Source organism: Gekko japonicus, unplaced genomic scaffold, assembly GCF_001447785.1.
Source record: "Gekko japonicus isolate JY-2015 unplaced genomic scaffold, Gekko_japonicus_V1.1 scaffold2466, whole genome shotgun sequence".
NCBI lineage: Eukaryota > Metazoa > Chordata > Lepidosauria > Squamata > Gekkonidae > Gekko > Gekko japonicus.
This window is the reverse complement of record NW_015162553.1, coordinates 20,827-45,559: the sequence shown is the minus strand read 5'-3', so window position 1 is coordinate 45,559 and position 24,733 is coordinate 20,827. Positions and strand designations below refer to the sequence as shown.

Below are 24,733 nucleotides of genomic sequence, written 5' to 3'. Positions count from 1 at the left end.
TAAGGTGATCTTACTGCACTGTATCTCTTTCTCAGGTTCTTGGCTCACTTGGATAAGCTTATGCACATCCCACCTTTTTGATGACTCAAGGCACTGAGAGCCTTTTGGGGAGCAGAGCAGTTTGGATACCTTAAGTGGTAGAAGCCTAAGTAAGAAGAGTTACCCTAAAACCTCAGGGAGATGCATTAGGGAAGAAGGCATTTCCCAAAAGGGGCTGGGATTAATAGCAAGTATGCACCTTGAGCAACTGAGCTGTTTCCGCTGCACACTGTCTTGGAGCAAGTGATAGCGTATATTATGTGATATTTGCCTGTTTACTTTTGCTGACTGTGTTATTGGTGACAGAGTGATATCTAACTTGCCAGTAAGACGTAGGGAGGGGTGCTACACCACCTCCTTTCAATATTTCCAAATAAAGAGCATCGTAATTGATTTGTTTCTCTATAAACACATTCTATTGAAACCCAAAGTTTGAAGTTTTAATTATATTGGCTATGTCAAGGGTTCTCTGGAGAGAATATATCAATGTACATTAAAACTAAATTTACAAGGACAGATATTGACCCTTTTATTACTAGAAAGAAATGGGAATGCAATTTGGAAAATGTATACAGATATTTCATAAATGTAAATAGGAAAGAAAGCTATTATAAACTGCATTTCCAATGTAATTTAACTTCTCTTTGACTGAAACACTGGCTTTGTCAGGTAGCAAGTACAGATATTTTACATATTGTCTGGAAAAACCACTTAACTGAATTAAAACAACAACAGTGTTTTGAATATTAGATAAATTACTAGCTAAATTATACCACATGCCCCCCAAAGGTGTATTATGCATCAGAATCCAGTTACAAATAATGAGACTTAATGGACCAGTCCTTTTGTAACACCCACCAGAATAATTATAACTTCATTTAGAAAGGAGCAATGCCTCTAACTTTAATAGATCGGTATAAAAGTATTCGTACTGCAGCGTTTTTGATGAAGTCAAGATATTATAGGAAAGTAAAACTTGTAGAGAAATTGACTGTGTATATAACATATTGGAATAAGAAGATTTAATGGTAATGTGTATCTATATGATGTGTATCTAAAATAATTCGTATAACACTCTTATGTTTGTTGAAATCCATATGAAATCCATATTCACACATTTTCCTCTCCGTATCTCTCATTACACCTATTTAAATTTCTGCTATTAGGTTATAACAAAGAAAGAGTTGGAAGGAGGAGGCAGGAAAAGAGTTCCAGCTAAAGATGGCCTGCTGTCTTAATTTTGTATCAAAATATAGACAGTTTCCTACAGAATCTCATTTGCCTCTAAATGAGAAATAACTCAGTGGCAACCACAAGGCATCATCTCTTTAGTCATTACTGTTCCTACTGTTAATTGACCTGGTTCCTTTAAAACTTTTAACAACTGCACTCTGTGATATTGACAAAAAGCTTTTACATTCATTTCAGTGTTGTTGTTTTTTTAATTTTGTGTATTGCACCAGGAAGCCTGCATTTCCACTATCACTCATTCCACTTTGCTTTGGTGAACAGTCGGTTCTCCGTTCTAAAACAGAATGCAATTATTTCCATTATATTAAAAATTACTTTTTCCACAGTGATGGCAAGATGTAAGCAAAAAGTGCAGATAAGCATGCATCTGCTGTCTCCATAAGGTTTAATAGGGAAAACCAAAGGAAAAGATTTCCTTTTCTGCTCACAGCAGATTCTGTGCTGAGTAATAAAATATTTACATCAAGTAAGCAAGCCATTTAGCCTTTTCTTGTCCTAGTTAATCCTGGCTAGGAAAACAAATTTGGATTTAAATGCTGGCCTACTGGCACTTTTAAAAATGAGCACTGTAGATAAGCAACCTTTTAAAGAAGAGTGTGAATCAAATGTCAGAACTGTTAGTTAATTAAGCTCTAATATGCTTTCCTCAGTACAGCTGCTAACAGGGTATTAGCAGGGAAGGCTGCAGAAAGCAGAAGAGGAACAATGCAAATAAGCAAAACACACCATTGCCTCCCTAGTCAGAAGAAAGAGACAAACACAAGGTTTGGGTTAAATTATGGGCCACAATATTAACTATTTATATTTTGTGTGGCAAGAAACCCCCCCAGAGTGCAGAATAAGGACAAGGTAGGTATTCCCCCCCCCAGACAACCTCCTTGCCATATGTTGGGTGACACACCCTTGCCCTGGGTGTGAGTCATCCCACTGGCTCGGGCCTGACCAGCATAGCAATGCAGGAGTCGCCCTGGAGCTCTCCCCAAAAGCCGCACACTTAGAGGTGAGGAGCATATCCAGGGTGGTCCTCAAGGCAGTCCTCATTCCCAGCCCTGAGCTGCAAAACCTGAAGGCTGAGCTGACAGACCCCCAGACCCAAACAGGAAAGGTGCTATATGGTGCTTACTGAATGCACTTCCCCATTTTCTGCTCTCACCTGCCACCACCAGGACCAAGCTTCTGCTTAGGACCATGCACCCACTGGGTGGCTTAAAGCCATCCACAACCCATGCCACAGATCCTCCAAAAAGATATTGTTACCCTTTTTGGAGAGATGAACCCTACCATCACTGTACAGGCTAGGTCCCACCACAGCTCCCTTCTGTCTAACCACTCAAACGAAGCGAACTCACTGAGTCCTAACTGCAAGTCAACGGATGTTCTCTTGGCCTGACGTCTACTAAATTGTCACACCAGAACTATGATTAGCAAAGTTGTCAGACCAAAGCCATACCACCACCACGATGGGAAAAAAATTCCAAGAAAGTCAGGTCCTTCATTAAAACTGCTTCACCTCACTCTTTGGGCCAGTCCTTGGCACACCACTGACTGTGAAAATAAACCCCAAAACTGAGAAAGCCAGCTGCATCTGAAGTAACTTGGGGCTCAGCCTCAACCCAAATAACATCCCACCAAAAGGATACTCCATTAAAGGTTTCTAAAAACTCTTCCTAAACTTCCAAATCAGCCCTCATGCTAGAAGGCCTGACATAGCCTCACACAACCTTTTCAGAAATGCCTTCCCAGGGGCAACAAATTTACAAGCAAACTTAAGATGGCTGACCAACTACTGCAACTCCAGCAAGGTCACCTTTCTTTTCCCCTTAAACTCTGCAGTCCTAGCAACTGAGATGGTTGTCGTTGGGTGTCTAGCTCCTCACAAAAGGAAATTCAGGATCGTCACCAGCCTGTCTGTTTTTTCCTTAGGCAAAGGGACCGCCCAGCTTCTCAGCTAAACAGACAAAACTATCCAATAGTTCCTTACACAGCCCCGTGCCCTGAGGGTCTGAAAATAAAAAATAATCTAAATAATGAGTCATGGCACCCATCTGAAAATGTAAGGCCCACTCTAAAAAAGGAGCTAAAACACTTGAATGCCACACATGAGACAGAACATCCCATAGGAAGGGTGTTATCCCTATAAATTTGCCCATCGAAGAAACCCAATAATTCAAAATTGAAGGGATGAACTGACAGGAGCTGGAAGGCTGATTTGATCACACTTGGCCAGCTCAGCCCCCTGTCCACAGTGAGGCACTGCACGTACAGCTTGATGTAGTAACATGTGATAGACTATGCACAGGTGCTTGGGTATGGTGTCATTCAGCAACTCTTCCCTTGGATAGGATAAGTGGTGAATGAGGTGATAGTACCCTGGAGCCTTCTTGAGCACCACCCCCAATGGGGACACCCACAAATTGTGTACTGGTGGTGAAGGGAAGGGGCCGAAGACCCTCCCTTCTTTACATTCTTTCTCAGTCTTGGCCCTGACCACCAGCTCTATCCCCTTAACAGAACATTAATTGTTTGCCCAATAGGGCTTCCGTGGACCTTGAAATGGGTTGTGAAAACTGTGGGTGAACCCATCTAACTAATACAAACTGACCTTACATTTAGGGTAAATGTGCAACCAGTGCTGTAACTCACTCAACTTAATTGGGCTGGGACCCTTTGTCAGAAGACGTGCTGGTGCCACTGCCGCCAAGCCACTTTTCCCCTTTAAAGTCCCTAGATCCTGTTTGGGGCTTTGTCCTAGGGCAAGCCATGAATGCATGGGGGCCCACACACAGAGGACACTCATGTCTAAACCTACAAGGCTTGCACCCACATGCCCCTTGGAAGGTAAATTCCCAGCAAAGCTGGCGGTGTTAACCTGCCTGCCCCACCTAGGGGTGGGTGCCTGCTGTGCCTGTTTGCCAATGAACTATGTGTCCACTGTCTGAGCCCTCACCACCTATAGGTTTGCCGGAGACATAACCTGCATCCAAAGTTGGGAATTAATTTGATCCCAACATAAGGATGGGTTCATGGCTTCCTTGCATGTGAAACTTTTTTGTCACACTGGAGCCAGGCCAGGCCCGCAAAATCACAATATCCCTGATATGTTTACATCCTGATATAAAATAAAGAAAATGCACACCACTGCTGGGATCACACTATTGCCCCAACATAAATTAAGAAGCCAGGCAGCCAACTGGCCCATGTCCTGTCTACCCACCATCTTTTTAGTCTCTCCTTATCTCATTCTTTGTCTTTCCCCCCCAACACCCTAAACAGTAAGGTAAAAAAATCAACACACTCTCCCCTATATATTTTATCCCTCATAGTGGCAGAAAGATGGTTGCCCAATGGCAAGGCCTTTATAGGAATGCTGTCATAAGTCATCCCCTAGGGTGTTTATCCATATATATATAAACGCTTCCACCTTTCAACAATTTTTTTTCATCTTTTCCTTGAAGCATGATGCTTAATTTATCAAGTTCTGCTGTCTCTAATAATTTATACACTAATTCCTCTCTTGAGGAATATATTTGTATTAGACTAATCTGCAGCCTTCGGTAAAGTAGATCATACCATCTTGTTGAGGCACTTGGAGGCAGAAGTACGTATCAGGGTATGTGTGCTGAACTGGTTCAAATAATTCCTCACAGATTGGACTCAAAGGGTTAATATTGGAAACCAGATTCATAGGGGTAGCTGTGTTGGTCTGAAGCAGCAGAACAAAGTTTGAGTCCACAGTGGCACCTTTAAGACAAACAAAGTTTTCTTCAAGGTATAAGCTTTCATGTGCACGTACACTTCTTCAGATACAATGAAACGGAAATTACCAGTCCATACATATAGGTAGAGAGTGAGAACAGTAAATTAGCATACAACATAATGAAGTTGTTTAACAGACACAAGGACCAATCAGGAATAAAAAGCTTGGGTTCTTTTGGGTTTAATTGTTGGGGGAAACATAATGAAGGAAATAAATATATCAGAATTGGAGATTGGTGAGCAGATGTGGAATGCTGAGAGTAATTAACTGAGGCCATGCCATTACACTCCAGCCATCTCCTCTCAAGCATGGAGGCGACCTTACAGCATCTTCTTCTTTGAAGTGGGGCGATTGGTTGTATAGAGTTCTCTCCGCTGTACCCAGACCAGAGAAATACATTCCTTCCAATCTACCATTCCAAATTACATTACGTTCTACTATACATTACAATCTACTATTCCAAAATACGAAATAAAATAGAGGATGTATGGCCCTTCTGGGGGATTGATGAGAATACAGATGTAAGGGCTGAATGAGGTTAGCATATGTAGTGAGATAAGAAACCAATATCCCTGTTAAGTCCTGGGGGTTCCATTGTTCTGAGTGCTGTAATAACCTGCAACTCAGCAATTCCCCTTTTTAGTCTGTTCCTGAAGTTCCTTTGCAATCAAACAGCTACTTTGAGGTCATCCATTGAATGTCCTGGAAGGCTGACATGTTCTCCTACAGGTTTCTCAGTCTTGTGATTCTTGATGTCTCTCCACTTTTGTTGGAGTTCAACTGGTCCTTAATGACTTGGTTAAGAGCCTTGGGGTTAAACTGGACCCAATGTTATTGCTGGAGAAGCAAGTTAATGTCACTGCAAAGGCGGCTTTCTCTAAATTCAGCCTAGCCTGAAAGATGGCTCCTTAACTTGATACAGCTGATCTGGCCATCTGGATTCACACATTCGGTGACATTCAGACTATACTACTGCAATGCCTTGTACATTGGTCTCCCCTCAAAATCAATTCAGTAACTACAGTTGGTGCAGAATGCTGGAGCTCAGCTATTATCGGGAGCTAGATGGAGCACACATATTATTCACATTCTACAGTCATTCCACTGGCTGGCTGTCAATTAGCGGGCTAAATTTAAGGTATTGGCTGTCACATACAAAGTGCTTTATTGCCTCGGACCTTCCTATATGCAAGACAGCCTCTCACCCTGTGTACTGCCATGACAGCTTCACTCATATGAGCAAGGTCTTCTGCAGGTACCCACCTGCAAATAGGCAAAATCAAGAACTGCCTGTACATTGTGGCCCCCACTGTATGGAATGGCCTGCCTAAGGGGAACTGCTCCCACTGTCCTGGCTTTCCACAAACTATACAAAACTGAATTATTCAAGAGGGCTTTTCTGTACAGGTAATACAGTTGGACTGTACTAAATAATTCACAGTTACTTAGATAAATTTATTAGGGAATGTGGTCTGTACTACTGCCTTTAGCTTGCTGAAAGTAAGGTCCTACTATGTAATTTTTGCATAATGAGCCCACGTGCGGGGAGGGCGGGGTACAAATGAAATGAAATAAATAAATAATTTAATGTGTCGTGTTAATACTTATGCTTTGCTTCATTTCTGTTTTTAGAGTTATGATTGGCTCTACAACCCTAATCCTATTGCCGTGTTTACTGAATATCTCATCCTGTCAATTTTATTGACTCACTCTGTGTAATCTGTCTTGAGTTCGTGACAAAGGTGGACTATAAATAACTTAAATAAAATAAATAAATAATTCTTCTGGCTGATCTTGGGTGTCAGTTACCTGGGGAAGGGACTAGGCCTTCTACCACTCCTTAATAAATCAATTGTGCTTCCGTAAAGAAAAAAACAAGCTCATAACTTTGTGGACCGATTATAAACTAAGATTTTTATTCATATTAGATGAGTCACCTGGATATAGAAAGAGCCCTGCCGACCTAGACTGTTGGTGGTTCCATTTTGCTGCCCTACTGATAGGTGCAAGGCCATTAACTTTGCTATTAGACGTGATTGGCATCTGCATAGAATACAACGAATCTATTGCTTCCATTTGTTTTTCACGTCTTTTCTTTGTCCCCACTGTGTTATAAATTGTTGTTGAGTGGGTGTGAAGCTTATTCCACAATACATTTGTTTGACTTTAAAATATCAGAGAACTTCTTGCTTTTGTCTCCGTGCATTCAGTTGTGTGCAATAACCTAGCAATCCGGTTGTATTAGAGTGTCAGGAGACATATTAAGAAACGGAAAAGATTACTACTTGCTTTCAAGCTATCTACTTTGCTATGTTTAAGTGTTTGTTTGAACTCAGATGGGATCTTTCTTTTCTGTGAACAACCGCTAGGGAAGGCATAGCCTGAACATTGTCAGCCCAGCCTACCGCTCCCCCAAAAGCAGCTTCATTCACATTCCTAAAGCTCTATGTGTTGAATGTTTGGTAGTGTACACTTGTTACCATAACAACTTGGAGGAGTTAAAATGTCTCATTAGAAGTAAAGGGAAGAGATCGACAAGGAAACTTCCATGAGGACATTTTTTCATAATGACCTTTAGTGTACATTAGCAGGAGAGCAAACAACTCTCCTTTTATATTAGGTGTGAAACAATAATCTGCCTCTGACCGGAGTTTGTCCTGGTGAAACTCTCAGATTTCCCTGCTCTTTTTTCCCCACTAAAAGAGCAAGAGCAAGGTTTTTTTTATTCAGGAGCAAAATGGCTTTACAGAGTTTTCTTGGCACTGTATCAAAAACTTTTTTCCAGAAGCACAAAATTAAAATGTCATTCTTCCTGCCCTTTCACAATATAGTTTATTGATGTTAGGCAAAGGACTTGTTCCTCTGGATTTGGGGGAGGGGTATTGAATCTGAAACTTTAAATCTTAATGTGAAATCTTGATGTTACTTTAGAAAAAAATTACATTTCTTTAGCACCATCTAGTGGTTCTGCTCTGTGAAAAGGGATGTTAGCGCCAGATGATTTTTTTATTTTTCAAGATTGGCACTGGACAAAGCTTCTCACATACTGGACAGGATTGTCAATTATTTATTTTAGGTTAACAAGATGATTGTAAAATGGAAGACTAGTATGGCAATTGTACTGGACCATAGTCTGCTTCCCTATTAATATCCCTATGAATATAGTTTCATTCTATGATCTTTGATCGACCTACACTATTTTAGATCCAACCCATACCCAGGAAACATTGTTTCAGAAACCAGCCCGGCACAGGCTGGCTTAGAATAAACACTATTAAAAGATGGTTATTTGGGTGGGTGGGTAGCTTTCAGGTAATGTCAATAAAGGTATTTGAAGAACATAGGATTTATGTTCACCCATAGATTCTAATGGATCCAGTTGTTTTTCAGAATGCTCTGTGGGATCTGATGCCCCCCCCTCGGCGACTTCTCAGATGTGCTGATAGAGGACTGGAATTCCCGTCTCTCTGATGCCATCGATGAAGCCGCCCCTGATGTCCTCTTCACCCCAGCTCAAAATCACACCCCGTGGTATACTATGGAACTTAAGGGGATGAAGGAGGAGCTTAGACGACTAGAGCGAGCTTGGTGGCATGTTCATGACAAAAGTACAAGAACATCTTATAGGACATTCATTAAATCCTATGAGATGGCAGTGAAGGTTGCAAGAAGAGACTTTTATTCAGCCTCCATCACATCCACTAGCTTTCACCCAGCACAATTGTTTAGGGTGATTCAATCTTTAACCTTTCTAACTGAGAGAACACAAATAATTTGGCTGCGAGGCATTTGTGAGTTTTCCTGCAGAAGCCAGTGGTGAGGGAATACAGGGCCCTCTGATGGACATTATTAATCTGTCTCTGGATTTGGGGTTCTGTCCAGAGGGTCTGAAGGAGGCTGTGGTAATACAGCTCTTGGAAAAGCCGTCCTTGGATCCTTTAGATCCTTCCAATTACCACCCATTTTTGAACTTATAATTCCTGAGGAAGGTAATTGAGAGGGTGGTAGGCAAGCATCTCTAGCATTTCCTGGACAATACATCGACACTTGACCCATTCCAGTCTCGTTTCCACCCTGGGTATGGGACGGAGATGGTGTTGGTCACCCTCATGGACGATCTCCGTAGGCAGCTGAATTGAGGCAAGTCGACACTGCTGTTATTATTAGACCTTACAGCAGACTTTGACACGGTCAACCATGTTCTGTTGAACTGCTGTGTTGCCGACATAGGAGATTGTGGGTGGTCTTACAGTGGCTTGTCTCATTCTTCCAAGGTCGGGGACATAGGGTGCCACTATGGGGGAGGGTGTCAACTAGGTTCCCCTTAACATGTGGGGTTCCTCAGGGGACAATAATCTCCCCAATGTTGTTCAACATATATATGTGCCCCCTCGCCCAGCTGGCACAGAACTTCAAGCTGGATGACATCAGTACACTGATAACACCCAGCTGTATCTGTTGATGGGCAGCCACCCAGACTCCCCCCCCCCCAAAAAAAAAATATCTGGTCAAGGGACTGGAGGCCATGGTGGGATGGTTGAGGAAGAGTCAGTTGAAACTGAATCCAACTAAGATGGAGGTTCTATGGCTGGGTGGGAAAGACTCAGGGTTGGAGTTTCAGCTTCCCACTCTTGACAATGTACCTCTAATACCAGTGCAAACTGTCAAGAGTTTGGGTGTAGTCTTGGGTACCTCCTTATCCAATGAGATCCAGATCATGAATGTTGCCAAGCTGGCATTTTACCAGCTGCTCCAGGCTAGGCAGTTGGCCCCTTTCCTATCTTGCCCTGACATAACCACAGTAATCCATGCAATAGTCACCTCCAGATTGGATTACTGTAACTCGCTCTACACTGGCCTGCCCTTGAGACTGATCCGGAAACTCCAACTGGTCCAGAATGCAGTGGCACGGTTCCTGACTTAGACACCATGGACCTCACACATTCAGTCTGTGCTGGATCAGCTGCACTGGCTCCTTGTTGAGTACTGGGTAAGGTTCAAGATTTTGATACTGACCTTTAAGGCCTTGAGAGGTCTGGGACCTACGTATCTTCAGGACCACCTCCTCTGGTGTGTCCCTCAAAGAGCTCTACACTCTTCTGGAAATATTCTACTGGTGATCCTTAGCCCTAAAGACATCTGGCTGTCCTCAGCCTGTCCTTTTTCAGCCCTGGCTCCTACCTAGTGGAACTCTCTGCCAAATAACATCTATGCCTTGCGGGACCTTATGCAGTTCTGTAGGGCATGTAAGGTAGAGATGTTCCACCAAGCTTTTGGTCAAGGACAGCAATGGGTACCATTTTATCTGGCACACCTTCTCCCTCCCACCACTTTTATCTTTTCCCACTTACAGGCCAGTAATGCATACTTTTTTATTTTGGTGCCATCTAATGTTTGGTCTATATTGTATCTTTTTGTTGTTGTCAACCGCCCTGAGCCCTGTGAACTCAGAGAAGGGCAATATATAAATTGAACTTTAAATAAATAAATGAATGAATGAATGAATGAATGAATGAATGAAAGAAATGTTCCTAGTTTCATATATAAAATATTGCCAAGAAAGGGTATAAATAGCATCCTATTTATACCCTTTCTTGGCAATATTTTAGATAGACAGACAGACAGACAGACAGACAGACATAGGAAGAGCTAAGGAAGGTGCTTGTTGTATGCCCAAAATTCACCTAAGATTTTGTACATAGCTTTTACAGCCTATACAGGTTAGAAGAACATGCAGCAATTGAGGCAGAGCCAGCAGGTTCAATCCTGCTTTTCCCTGACTAATTTAAAATTTCCCCTCCTGTATAGGTTGTATTTCATTTTCCTTCCCAGTGAGTTCCACTCCCAAATTCTAGACCCTGGGATAATAACCTTCATGAATAGCATGGGGACTGATGAAGGTTGCCACTTCAGGTTGAGAAATTCCTAGCGATATGGGGGGAGCCTGGGAAGAACAGGGTTTGAGGAGGAGAAGCGTCTCAGTGGGCTATGATGCCATACAGTGCACCCTCCAAAGCAGCCATATTCTCTAGGGAACTGATTTTTGTAGTATGGATGTCAGTTGTAATTCCAGGAGATCTCCAGATTGGCCACTCTATGGAGGGCGAAGGGGAATTGGTGCCTGATGAAGGGGAATCAGCAAATAGTACCCTACTCTTCTGCCAACAGAAGTGCCATTCCATTAATACCAATGTCTTTACACTGGTCAACCACTTCTATTGGATACTAGCCTTTTTAAAAAAAAACAAAAATGAAGCCCTGATTGGTCCCAGTCTAAAACTTAAATGTTTAATGCTTGTCCTCATAATGAATTGTATTGTGCTTGTTTATACATTGTATTCAGTGTTCCCTCTAAGCTGATTAGTGTGAGCTAGCTCACAGTTTTTTAGCCTCCAGCTCACAGATTTTTGTCTTGGCTCAGGAAAGATGGCTCCAGAGCAAACTAATTTATGCAGTAGCCAAATCGCTCACTCACAACTTTAATACCAGTAGCTCACAAAGCAGAATTTTTGCTCACCAAACTCCATAGATTAGAGGGAGAATTTAAAATATGTATATGCCATTTCCCCAAGTCACTCAAAACAGTAGAACTCAAATTTCTTCAGCAACATTTACAATTGGATAAGCAGATCTAGAATTAGAGGACAAAAACTAGTACACCTTTTAATCTCGCCAATGTTTTTTAAAAAAACAAAAACAGGACATTTGTTTACTGTGGGTAAGTATCAAATAATTAGGGACTGTCCGTTGAAGAATATGCCACCTGCAGTTTTCTCCAGACAAGGGGAAAGGGTCTCAATACCATTCTCATTAATTTTGAATGAACTGATATATTGCTAATAAAAATCACAACACCCTTGTTTTCATACAGTTGTAGTGGTTCAAGCATTGGAGAAATCCATTTTAAAATGTTTTGGGAGTGCTCTTACAGTGTTTTCTAATTTATTTCCTTTGTTATAGTGATAGCAATCTGTAGTTTTTTCACATTCGTTAAAGTAGGGTGAAATGCTCTGATGACCAAAGTGTCTTACGGAGTATGAAAGATCAATCTTCCTCTGTGTAGATAAAGGTTACCGTGTTCTGAAGAGGAAATAATCTGAATGAAACCATCTGTTCTGTAGCCACTTCTTTTGACTGTTAAGACCTTCTGTTGCATGTATTGTGAATCCTCTCAGGTCTGACTTAAGCAATATGTGGATTTCATGTTTGTTCCCTATGAGAATGTTGCCACCAGACAGAATAACAAACTGGATTTTCCTCCCCTGAGGTGGAGGAGCATTCATGTTAGATTATCTAGTAAAAAGAAAGTTAAAACTAAGGGAATTCAGAGAGTTCTGAAAATCTTTCTTTGCCCCCCCAGTCGGAATAAAGAGACAGACACCAATATAAATTTAACAAGGGCCACTTTATGAATGATTTAATAACAACAAATACTAGTGAGGGGTTACCAGAAATGTACTGAGGAATATGACAGGTGTCAAACTCCTGACCACCTTCATTTCCTTCTGGGTGATGCACCTGCTCTGATCTCAAGCCACCGAAGGTAGCTTTCGACCAGCAGCGTAGCATGTTCAAGAGAACCCCTGACCCACCACCCCAGAAGCCGCAAAGGCCCGCAAAGGTTGGCTGAGCTAGATTGTTCCAAGGAAGATCACCCCTTCCCGGCCTTGAGCCGCAAAGGCCCGAAAGCCATTTTTGGAGGACCCTTTATTTCCTTTATAACAATGCCCCGGTGCTCACCATTTTCATCCTGCTCACACTACCCCACCAAACACTAAAGTGACAATACTATTTAACAACCCGCCCCCCCCCCCCACCCCCACACCCCTGCAAGGTAGGCAAAAACACCTCCATACATAGGCCAAACCGATGGAGGTGAAAAATTCCTACCTGGCTCCATAAAAAGGCAACTGGTCAGACCTGCACTAAAATAGGGTGGGAGGGTGGGCCGAGCTCTATCGACTGACTGTAAGGCAGGGGGCAGGAGCCAAGCCTAGACAGGCTGGCTCTGCCCCCTGTTGGTTCTTTAGTCTTCATGCCTCTCACAGAGGCAAGGCAGCCCCCCACCAGCACAGGCTCGGCGGGGGTTGGGGTTCACATAGTGGTAACTCTGAACTTGTGGAATCCCTTACCTGAGGAAATGCACTTCCTTTACTTATGGAAAATAAAATCTTATTTCCTAAGAAGGTTTTTGAGTCTTGTTTTGGCTGGGTCACACTGTATTCCTTTTGTGAATAAAATTGTATCTGGTTTCTGTATTAAAATTCCTTGATATTTTTACTGTTATTTTACTTTATATTGTTTTAAAATATATTGTTAGCTGCTTTGGAAATTTCTAATGAAAAGTGAAAGACTTTTTTTTAAAAAATAGTTATTCTTCTTCTGTGACCTTTGCAAGTTTTGTGCATATTATGTCCTTGTTACTAGGAGTTCAACACTTTCCTGGGAATAAATCCCATTGAATAGACCTGAGAAGAATTCTGAACATGCCTGCTTAATAGTGATCCCCAAGACACCACTTTCTTGTTAGTATAATGCTCAGACAACTATCCAGACTACTTTCAAGATTTTTTAAAATTTCTATTACTACTCTGACACACTCTGTAATTGAATAATTTTATACCACTGTATTCATTCATTGCCAAAGGAATTTACAATATAATATATTTTAATACACTTCATGCTATTTCGTTAACTACAGTGCAGTTGAATCAGTACACATAGACTGCTGAAGAATTTGTTAGTAGTTCAAGATGGGCAGGCTGTATAAATGAAACTTGAATTGACATAGACCCTTTTCAAATTTCCTTTGTATTTGTCAGAACCCACAGCCAACAACAGAGTACACGCTTTCAGGAAAGGTTATACTTTTATTGAAGAGCTATAGATGCGTTAACATAGGCACTGTTAAGAATGGCAGTTGCCCCTTGGACATAATAAGATATAGGGTATTTGTATGCACCCCCCCCCACTGCGCTGGCCAATTAGGCACCCTCCCGCGCGCGGAATAAAGCTAGCAAACGGTTTCTAGCCGAAGCTGGGAACTCGCCTTCTCCCACGGCTCCCTGGAAAAAAGCAGACAACACAACTCCCACCTGCACATTGTTACAGATAAGCATTTCAGCGCGAAGCATAGAAAGGAATGCAATAGCAATTACACTGACTCTGCCTGACCATCGCAACCCCCATAGCTGACAGTATTCTGTTTTAGTAACTGGTTGCTAATTGATTTTTTCTGTCATTTCAGACAGACCTGTTTTAGTAAACAGCTGCTAGCAGAATCTGTTTACCTGTTCATACAAACCTGCTTGCGTCTGGTTAGCAAAGTGTGGTTGAGCCACTTTTGAGGGAAACTGCTTTCTTCCATTTTCATCCCCTTCATTGCACTTCTGAATCACTGTGGTGTGCTGTTTAAAATGTCTGTAGTGCTTCCTACAATGCCGCTTCCCCCCACCCCTTTTTCACAACACAATCTTCCTCTGACTTTTAAAAAAACATTCTTAGGTGAGCGCTATAGCAGCACCATTGAGATGCATTGACTGAATGCATCTCAGCGGTTTAGCGATATAGCAATCACCGTAGAATGTTTTAAAATAAGTCCAAGGAAGGTCGTGTGGGGAAAAAGCAGCACTATTTGAAAGTACCATAGCACTTCAGAGACAGTGCATTAATGAAAGAAGAAGAAGAAAAAGAGATTGGATTTATACCCCGCTCTTCACTTGGAGTCTCAGAGCGGCTTACAAACTTCTTTCCCTTCCCCTCCCCACAACAGACACCCTGTGAGGTAGGTGGGGCTGAGAGAGCGTTTGACAGAAACTGCTCTTTTTCAAGAACAGCTGTGCCAGAGCTTGTGACTGACCCAAGGTCACATCAGCAGGTCCAAGTGGAGGAGTGGGGAATCCAACCCAGTTCTCCCAGATTAGAGTCCACACACTTAACCACTACATCAAACTGGCTCTCCAAGGGAAAGGGAATTTGTTGTATGAAACCCCATCCCTGGATCGCTTTACTCGAAATCGGGCCAACAACTAATAACATCCAGTTTAGAACGGTAATGTGAAAAGGGCCAATAGAGTATGTTAGATTTAAAAGAAGCCAAATAGATTTCCTATCATTGGATTGAGCATTCTGCTTTGTATTGCAAAAAGTGAAGGTCGTAATGTCTTGTGGAATTAAAAAGTTTAGAAAGTATTAGGGATTGACCCGGACTTGAATTACCCTTTTAAATACATGCTGAGATGTTTCGCAGTGAATCAGTATAACAGGTTAAAAAAAACTAAAAAAGGATATTTTTCCCAGTGTTATTGTTTTTGTATGAATATAGCTGATTTTGAAAACAAATATTTCAACCCTGTAAATAAGTAGGAATATTTAAATACAATGCATTCAATGTACCTTTCTTTTTTTTAATAGGCCTTGGATTGTACACAGTAAACACTGTATATGGAGATACCATTATTTTGCCTTGCCGTATAGAAGTTCCTGATGATCTTATGTTTGGAAAATGGAAATACGTAAGTAACAATATATCTAACTCTCAACGTGGCACAACCTGTAGATACTTAAATCCAGAAACTGGAGCCATGAACAGACAAGTCAGATTTTTCTACAAAACTGAGAACCCCCCCCCCAAAAAAAAATATTGTAGGAAATACATCTTTTAAAAAAAAGAAGTAGCAGCTGTACCTCTAAGAAATGAATGCCCTGTCAGTGGGAGTTGTAGGAGTTGATAGGCAATCACCACACTGTTGCCAGCTGGAGTCTTGGTTTCCGTAAGTAGAAGGCACTGAGAGGAAGGCAAGGTGCTTTCCAGTGCTGTCTTGACCTTTGAGGGAAGACTTATCAGACCAGGCCTGGCAGCACCCACCAGGCAATTTGAGAACATACAGCTTGCATGACTCACCTAGGACTGTCTCTTTGCTACTGTTTAACAACATTAACCCCACTAAATCAGTGTGATGTAGTGGTTACATTTTCAGACTAGGATCTGGGAGGGTGGTGCTTATCTCCATTTCCAAGCCGAAGAGCCAGCACTGTCCAGAGATGTTTTCGTGGTCATGTGGCCAGCATGACTAAATGCTGAGGTGCACGAAACCTTCCCACCAAAGCGGTACCTATTTATCTACTTGCAATTTCTTGCTTTCGAACCTATTTATCTACTTGCAATTTCTTGCTTTCGAACTGCTAAGTTGGCAGTAGCTGGGGCCAGAGATGGGAGTTCACTCTACCCCGTGACACTAGGGTCTTGAACTGCTGAACTACAGACCTTCCGGTCTGCAGGTCAGTGTCTTAACCTCTGAGCCACCGCAGCCCCTCAGGATCTGGGAGACCTAGGATCAAATCACCACTCTGCTGTGGAAGCTCACCGAATGACCTTGAGGCAGTTACACATTTTCAGCCTACGCTACTGCACAGAGTTGTTTATTTATTTATTTATTAGATTTTTACCCCACCCTCCCAGCAAGGCCGGCTCAGGGTGGCTTACAAAACAGTATTAAAATACAATATAAGAATACAGTGTACAATATAAAATCCAATCAATCACGAATTTAAAACCATGAGTATAACAACTTATTAAAGTGCTAGCATTGATTCCTCAGCGTACAGTCAGCTTCTTATCTCCTTCAGGTGTCCAGGCGCTCGAGTCGGGCTATAGTTGGGGACCCCAGAGGGTAGGATTCGCTTTCCATAACTGTCAGATGTAAGTGGTGGCGGAAGAGCTCCGTTTTACAGGCCCTGCAGAACTGTAATAGGATTGTTGTGAGGATAAAATGTGGGAGAGGAAAATGATATAAGCTGCTTTGGGTCCCCATTGTGGAGAAAGGTGGGGTATAAAATGAAGTAAATAAATAATAGAGCTGAAGATGGGAGGGCACACAAAAGGCGGGTTGGTGGGCGGGAAGAGAGAAGGAAGCAGGGGAAAGTGAGGATATGGGGTTGTCCAGAGGAAAGGAAAGAGGAAATAGTGTGGGGAAGGGGATACAGGGCAAAGTAAAGTTTCCCCCACAAGTCCTTGCAGAGTTCTTCACTGTGCCTGAGCCCTGTAGCTGCCATCATGCATATGGGCCATAATTTTCCTGGGTATAGGCTGCCAGGAGGAGGTAAGGAGGGAAAGCTGAAGTAGGGCAGATAAAGGTAGGTTGGCTGATGGGAGAGAAGGAGAGAAGGAAGCAAAAAAAAAGGAGAGAGACTATAAAGGCTTTCATGGAAGGGAAAAAGGAAATAGTGAAGGAGGAGAAAATAAGATGCCTCCCATTAAGTCCTCGTAGATCCCACATTTGTAAGATATAATTTCTGCTCCTGCCAGAATATTTAGTGAGAAAATATTCTTCAGTATTATACATCTGAAAATATGTCTTTCATAGGGACAAATTTTGTGCTGAAGCATATTAATATCTCACACATTTTAGCTTAAATGGATATGGAAGAGCCATCATCAATTAGTTATTATTTTGAAAGAGTCTGTGTCTTCATTCAGATATCACACAAAACCATGGTCTAATTAAGCAAACTATGTTTAGGATGGTTAAATATGGATTTTCCCACTATGATTGGCTGGGGTACGTCAAATTAGGATCTGAAATTATCTTTTAAACTCAGTGTACTAAACAAAATTAATCTTTAACCATGGTTTAGAGTGACACAGCAACACAGTCATCATGGCTTGTTCCCCAGTGCACTTTTGTCTACAGAGGAGTCTTTCAAGACTATCCAGGATTTTAGTGATTATTTACAAACCTAATCCTGGTTTCACAAACTAACCATAGTTTCCACATTATGTATGAACTGAGCCTGGGTTTACCATGGGACTGTCAGAACGTACTTTACTAGTGTGAAATGCTCATCACGATGTTTTGACATTTATTGTCATCATGCTGGTTCACACACTGTGGAATTTTATGCTCACTATAGTAACATAAAGCAAGTTCAGAGTGTCAATAATTTCATTTTGAATCTGAGATTACATGGAGCATACAAAAAGCACCCAGTGCAGAAAGAAAGAAAAAAGTGATGGAAACCAGCAGTTGTTGGGGTTGCATAATCTCATGTGTATTGAGAACACTGTGGAATACACGGATCAGCTCTGCCTTCTGTTAAGATACCCCAGAGTTGTGGTTCACGTGAGTCATGTAGATTGTCTTTGCAAGGACAGTTTGGATTAAGTTCAGCAACCATTTGTGCCAACAAACTAAAGTCATATCCATTATATGGATTGTATGGAAAAGAAGCCCTGGAGTGCCTAACTTATTTTATTTTATTTTCAAATTTATTTTTATGTTATTATTTAAATTATCAAACATACCAAACATTATATAATATTGCATAAGAACAGGAGGGAAACCATGCCGGGTATAAACTGTTATTCAACTCCCAATGTACAAAAATATTCCTATCAACAAATAACTTTCAAAACTGATAACATTTTGAACCTCATTTCCGAAAGGTCGCTCAACCATCCAAACCATCAAAGAAAGAGTTGAACCAACTTACATTCTGTAACATCCAAGGTCTCAATAACATTGTATTAAAAATGGAGCCATGTGGTATAGCATGAGTTTTGTGGTAAGAGATCATTATTTGACATGTACTGTAGGAAGGGGAACCATGTCCTTACAAAGTTGGAATGAATGCCCAACGTATTTTAAAGGTGTTTACTGCCTGGACACATTGGAGAATAGAAATTCTGATTTGCAGATTTGAATTTACACTTGATGTACTGGTTCTAGAACACGAGAGATAGTATTTTGAACTGGAACTCTACCCCTTGTTCAGAAGCAGTTGCTCTTTTTTAATGCATATACTTTTCTAGTTTGTTTTACATAGTCATGATCTAGGAGTGTTTACTGAATATTAAGTATTCCAGTAAGGCAATTTAGACAGAGTTTCCTTGTGATGGTTAATTATGTAACAGGGTTTTCTAGAAGCATGTATAAAAATATTTTGCAGAACACCCAGAGACAGAAACAATAATTAATTTTATCATATTAATGAACAGGACTTCTGGGTGCCTTCCAATAAAGAAAGTACATTTTATTCAGGATAGAGGACGTATGTATAATACATTAAATCCCAGATTTTATTTTAATGTTTAATTTTCCTAACAAATAACAGTATATGAACATAGGCAGCACTGGTTAATTCATTATGAAAACACAGTCTGAACTCATGCATTTCCTCTCCCTGTATGTGCAACTGAGATTAAAGACTTCCTGATTTAGAACTAACCACTGCCAAAATGGGTATTTAAAAACATTTCTTAACCAACCATTGTTTTGCCTGCTGGCACCTGAAGCACTGGTAGTGAAAACCAGAAGTGATGGATGCTGTATGATTTGCAAGAAACTCTGGCTTTGCCACAAACCTTTGGCCCCACTGGTGAACCTCCTTGTGATACCTGGGTTTTGGCCACTGTGTGACACAGAATGTTGGTCTGGATGGGCCATTGGCCTGATCCAGCATTGCTTTTCTTAATGTTCTATGGCTGTGGTCTGGCAACCCTAAACTATGATTCTGAGTCAGACTCAGGCTTGGATCCTAGGTGTTGCTTACAGATTATTTAATGATTCAACTGTAGTTTCATTTGCATTCTGGATTTGTGCAAATGGGATCACTTGTGTTAGCACTATTTTTTGTACAAGCATTCTCTCACAATGAAAGGTGTTGTGCAAAGTCAAGCTATTAGGGAGTGTGAACCTTCTGTTCTGTCTTCCCCCCCCCCTTTATTTCTTAGCGAAGTGTGCATAAGTGCATAATCGCCCCTGGTGTTGTCAGTCACTGTCTGCAAGTGGCCAAGTAGTCATTCTGGATTGGTAGCTACCAGGGAAGGGGTTTTTTGAGCAACACCCCCCCCAAAAAAACCCCTTGTCTTCTGTTTCTGCTTCAGAGTTGCTATTTGAGAGCATCCCATGATTGACGCAAGGATCAATGTACTGATGTCAATGGGGCTACTCTCGTGTAAATCTGCACTCCCCCCATGTATTCCAAGGAAGAAAAGTGAAGCAAAGGGGGCTCAGAGGGGCCGCAGTACTTGGAGGAGGGATCGCGGAGCTGTCAAAATGGAGTGATGATTCGAATGAACACTCCTGCACATGCATGAAATACATTTTTTTTAAAAGCATGCTGCCCACCCACCCACCCCGTGGTTACCACACAGCAATAATCTGAACAGTTAACCACAGAGTGAGTGTGCAGTGAGGCGGGTTCAGGGTGGGATGTCTGATTCAAACTGTCCATTATGGAGAAACTAGCAATAAGGTCCATTGCAGAGAAAAAGGCAACAGTCGCTAGAGAGAGGGTGTGGGAGAGTGGCCCGGCCTGCAGCTGCGGTGGTCCAGGGAAGTGCAGTATGGCCGTCTTCCCCCTCCCCGAGGCCAGTTGGGCCGCGCCACTGGGCCAGCGAGGCCGGGAGCAGTACAGTACAAGCTGGCAGGGCCTCCCCCAAAGCAGGGCACATGGCCTCCCTGGGCTAGGCCACGGCGGGCCAGGGAAGCACAGCATGGCTCTTTCCCCCCTCCCTGAGGCCAGTTGGGCCACACCGCAAGGGCAGTGAGAAAGTGGGCAGTGCAGGGAACCCCGGCAGGGCCCTCCCCCCCAAAGCAGGGCCTGCGGCCTCCCTGGCCCAGGCCATGCCGGCCCAGGGAAGTGTGGTGCGGCTGTCTCTCCCCTCCCTGAGGCCAGTCGGGCCATGCTGCCAGGCCAGCGATGCCAGGGGCGGTGCAGGGAAGGCCGGCAGGGCCCTCCTCCCTGAAGCAGGGCCTGCAGTTTCCCTGGACCAGGCCACACTGGCCCAGGGAAGCAAGCCGCGGGCGTTTCTCCCCTCCGCGAGCCCAGTTGGGCCGCAGCGCCGAGCCGGCAAGGCCGGTGTGGCGCAGGGAAGGCCGGCGGCCCCCCCCCAAGCAGGTTCCGCAGACGACCTGGGGCAGGCCACGCTGGCCCAGGGGAGCATTGCAGGGCCATCTCCCACCGTCCCTGAGGCCAGTCAGTTCACCAGGGAAGTGTCCATCCTGGCCAGTGGCTCCCCACAGACTGAGGGCGAGAGGCCATTGCATTGGGTCTGTGGGCGGGACTGAGGCGACGAAGGGAGGTAATGCGGCCAGGGGATTGGTCCCCTCAGATCCAGCACCCAGCCAATGGCACGTGATTTCCGTTGAGTGGCAGCTGACAGGCCAATGGCTGAGGGAGCGCATGGAATGTGGCCACCCCAAATCGCTTTTATAATATAAGGAAGGATTAGAGGTGGGGCCAGAGCACACCAAGCCTGTTGTCTGACTGTAGCCAAGATCAACTAAGCTCTTGCAGGACCCTAACAGTGAAATGCATTTGCACAGTATTAAAAGTATAAGTTGAATGAAACTGTAGGATCCACACTCTTCATTGTAATTTAGAATCCTACTTTATAGATGAGCAAAAAGTTACATTAAAAAACCCCACTCAGTTGGGACATCACAACAAATTACTTCAAAGAATTCCTAAACCAGAAAGTCCTCAACATCACTCATGAGGAGAGAAGGAAGCACTTGAGACCAAATAGAAATCAGACTTATTCATATCCCAAATGAAGCAGAACTTTTTCATGATATTGGAATGCATACATTGGCTCAAAAAGGATCCAAAATGGAGAGAATGAAATGTGGGCTACACGTAGTCCTTATGCCTTTTGCATCATTTAGAACTGCAATTAATCCCATTCAAAAAACAAACAAAACCTTTTGGAGAAGTGTATGAAGTAGCAGATAATACAAAATGTTACTCATCATAATTATAATATTTGTTCAGAGCCATGTTGCATTAAAATGGGGGTGTTAAACCTACAGCCTGTGGGCCAGAACCAGCCCACCCAGGGCTTTAATCTGGCCCACGACTCTCTTCTCCAGCCCCTGCCTCCTCCCCTGCCAGTCCTCACTCTTCTGAGGGATATTGGGGCTGCCAAACTTCCCAGATGGCTGGGTCTTATCTTCGCCTGTTTCTTCTCTGGCAGGAAGCTCCTCTGGGCTAAAGCACAAAAAAGTTGCAAAGAAAATGCTGAATGGATTTTCCTTTAAGGTCTCTGGGCCCAGATAGACTACTCTGGGACTGGAATCACAGCCCCTAGAGTGGCAGGATGGTCTCTAGCAATAGAATCTGTGTTCTAGCTCCCAGAGTGGAATGATGGTCTCTGGGAGTAGGAGCTGCATTCTGGGAATGAAATTCCACTCTGGGGATGGAATTCCATTCTGGGGGCCCTCATTCGATTCCCAGAATGCTTCTGCTACTTCCAGGGACCGTCATTCCAGTCCCAGAATAGTCTGTCTGGATCCAGAAACCATAATGGAAAATCCAGTCCTCATTTTCTTTGCAACTTTTTTTGAGCTGCAATGTATTTCAGTGGAGTAGAGCTGTAGTTGCAGTTTCCAATTTTTGTATGCCAGCTGAAGTTGTTGCTGTTGGAGTTGCCAACTTGCAAATAAAGGGCTGATGTTCTGAACCAGCTTGTTTCTTGTGAATGGACCTGAGAACAGGTGCCTGAGTGAGTACTGTAACCTGGGAACCCACAGCCAAAGGGGACATTACACTGGACAGCCACTGCCACTCTGAGTAGACCTGGGGAAGGGGGCGGAAGCTTGCAATGCCCAGCCATTTTATGTTTTCCTAGGCTCAGAGCATTTTATATTTTTAGTTTTTACTTTTAGTTTCTGCTGTGATTCTTGTGCTTTTTCTTGATGTTTTATTTAAAAAATTGCATTGTCAAATCCCACTATCCCCCCACCTTTTCATTTTAGGTAGGCAACTTTTAAGGTTGGGGGGCAAGGTTTGGGAGGTGTCAGTTATCAAAGACTGTTAGATAAACAAGATATGATAAGACTGTTACAGCTTTAAGCATGTTTATTTTTAGTTTTTAGGGGGTTTTTTAAGAAAAACCCTTTAACAGTGTTTATCAGTGTCCTTTATAAAGTTAAGAAAGTTTTATTCATGGTCTATGACCAGAACATAAATCACAGACAATAAAATGCCTCATTGGGGCAATACAACAATAATAAAATCATTCACAATACATTCACAATACAATACATTCACAATAAAATCATTCAAAATACAGTACAATGTCTGGTAAAAAGTTTGAAATCTCAACAATCCACTGCTTGAGCTATTACAGTTTTCCTATGCCTTGCAGCAAGCCAGCCAAATCTAGCCACCTGGTAAGTAAGGTTATGGTGCCTATCTGAAAGAAAGCTCCTCAAAAGGCACAACCTCTGTCTGCTGTTTAAAGGTAATGGCATAGGCAGAGGAAGGGATTCACGGATATTGTTATATACCTTACAGTTGAACAGGACATAGTCTAGTGATTCTATGCCTTCATTGCAGCAGGGGAAAATCCTTTCTTCATAGGGTATCTTTTTATACCTTCCTTCAAGGACAGCTGAGGGATGTGAGTCACAGTGCATTAGCGTGAACACTCTCCTATACTCTTGATTTAATAGCTGGGAAAGGTAAGGCATAGGGGTTGCTCTCATAGTAGGTTCCAGACAAAGTCTCCCTCTCCCTATTTTGTTCAAATCATATTGCCTTGCAGTATCGTTAATCCTCTGTTTGACCAAAGCCTTGGCTTTATCATAACTTAGAGAGCACAGAAATTGCTTGGAAACCCCATAGAAAAGTAATTTCTTTTCCAGTGCCCTTATCCATGGAGGAGCAGAGGAATCTAGCAATATTATCCTTGGGAAAAATACTAATTTTAACCAATACAGAATCACCACTAACCATAGAGCATCAGGGACACCATTAGGCTCTTGTAAGATTGTTCTCAAAAATTTAGATTGAACCATGTCTAATTTCCTGATGTTTGATGTAATATTAATTGGGGCTCCATAGGTAAGCTGGGCCAGGGATTTGGCCTTGAACACTCTTAAAGCTGCTACCACGCTTTGCCCCCTTTGTGCCAGTAAAAATTTTCGATTGCCCCTGAGCTCCTTTTCGCATCAGAAACAACAGCATATATATTAACCATTCTCGAGCCGTTGGCCTGAAATAATAATAATAAAAGATTGGATTTATACCCTGCTCTTCACTTGGAGTCTCAGAGCAGCTTACAAACTCCTTTCCCTTCCCCTCCCCACAACATACACCCTGGGAGGTGGGTGGGGCTGAGAGAACTCTGACACAAACTGCTCTTTTTCAAGGACAGCTGTACCAGAGCTTGTGACTGACCCAAGGTCACATCAGCAGGTGCAAGTGGAGGACTGGGGAATCAAACCCAGTTCTCCCAGATTAGAGTCTGTGCACTTAACCACTACACCAAACTGGCTCTCCCCAGATATTTAAAAAATAAGACTTGTTCTATAGGACTGGCATCAAGAAACGAGCAATATATTTTTGGAAGGTTTTTTTTGTGTGTGTGTGTGAAAACCATTACTTTCATTTTGGAAAAATTAGCTTCTAGTTTGTTGTCACAGCAGTACTGGGTAAAGGAACTCATGACTTTCCTGAGGCCTACTGGGGTCCTTGAGAGTAAAACAGCATCATCTGCGTATAAAAGGACCTCTGTATGTCTGATGCCAAGCCTTGGGGCATGATGCTCAGACTTGTTGATAAATGTTACCAGGTCATTTATATAGAAACTGAAAAGGAGGGGCACAAGAAGGCAACCTTGTTTGACCCCCTGTTTGTTCTACTAGGCTTGGTGAGATGTCCTTGTGGAGTACACTTCAC

General features: G+C 42.7%; 1 protein-coding gene across 1 annotated transcript in view; it reads left to right on the top strand.

The window, feature by feature from the left end:
• LOC107106240 (CD166 antigen-like) overlaps positions 1 to 24,733 on the top strand; it is a gene marked incomplete at its 3' end in the record, with an annotated part of 181,981 nt that overhangs the window by 145,094 nt on the left and 12,154 nt on the right. The window contains exon 2 of the mRNA XM_015406355.1: positions 15,461 to 15,561. Coding sequence (XP_015261841.1) covers positions 15,461 to 15,561 — 101 coding nt within the window. The remainder of the gene's footprint in view (positions 1 to 15,460; positions 15,562 to 24,733) is intronic.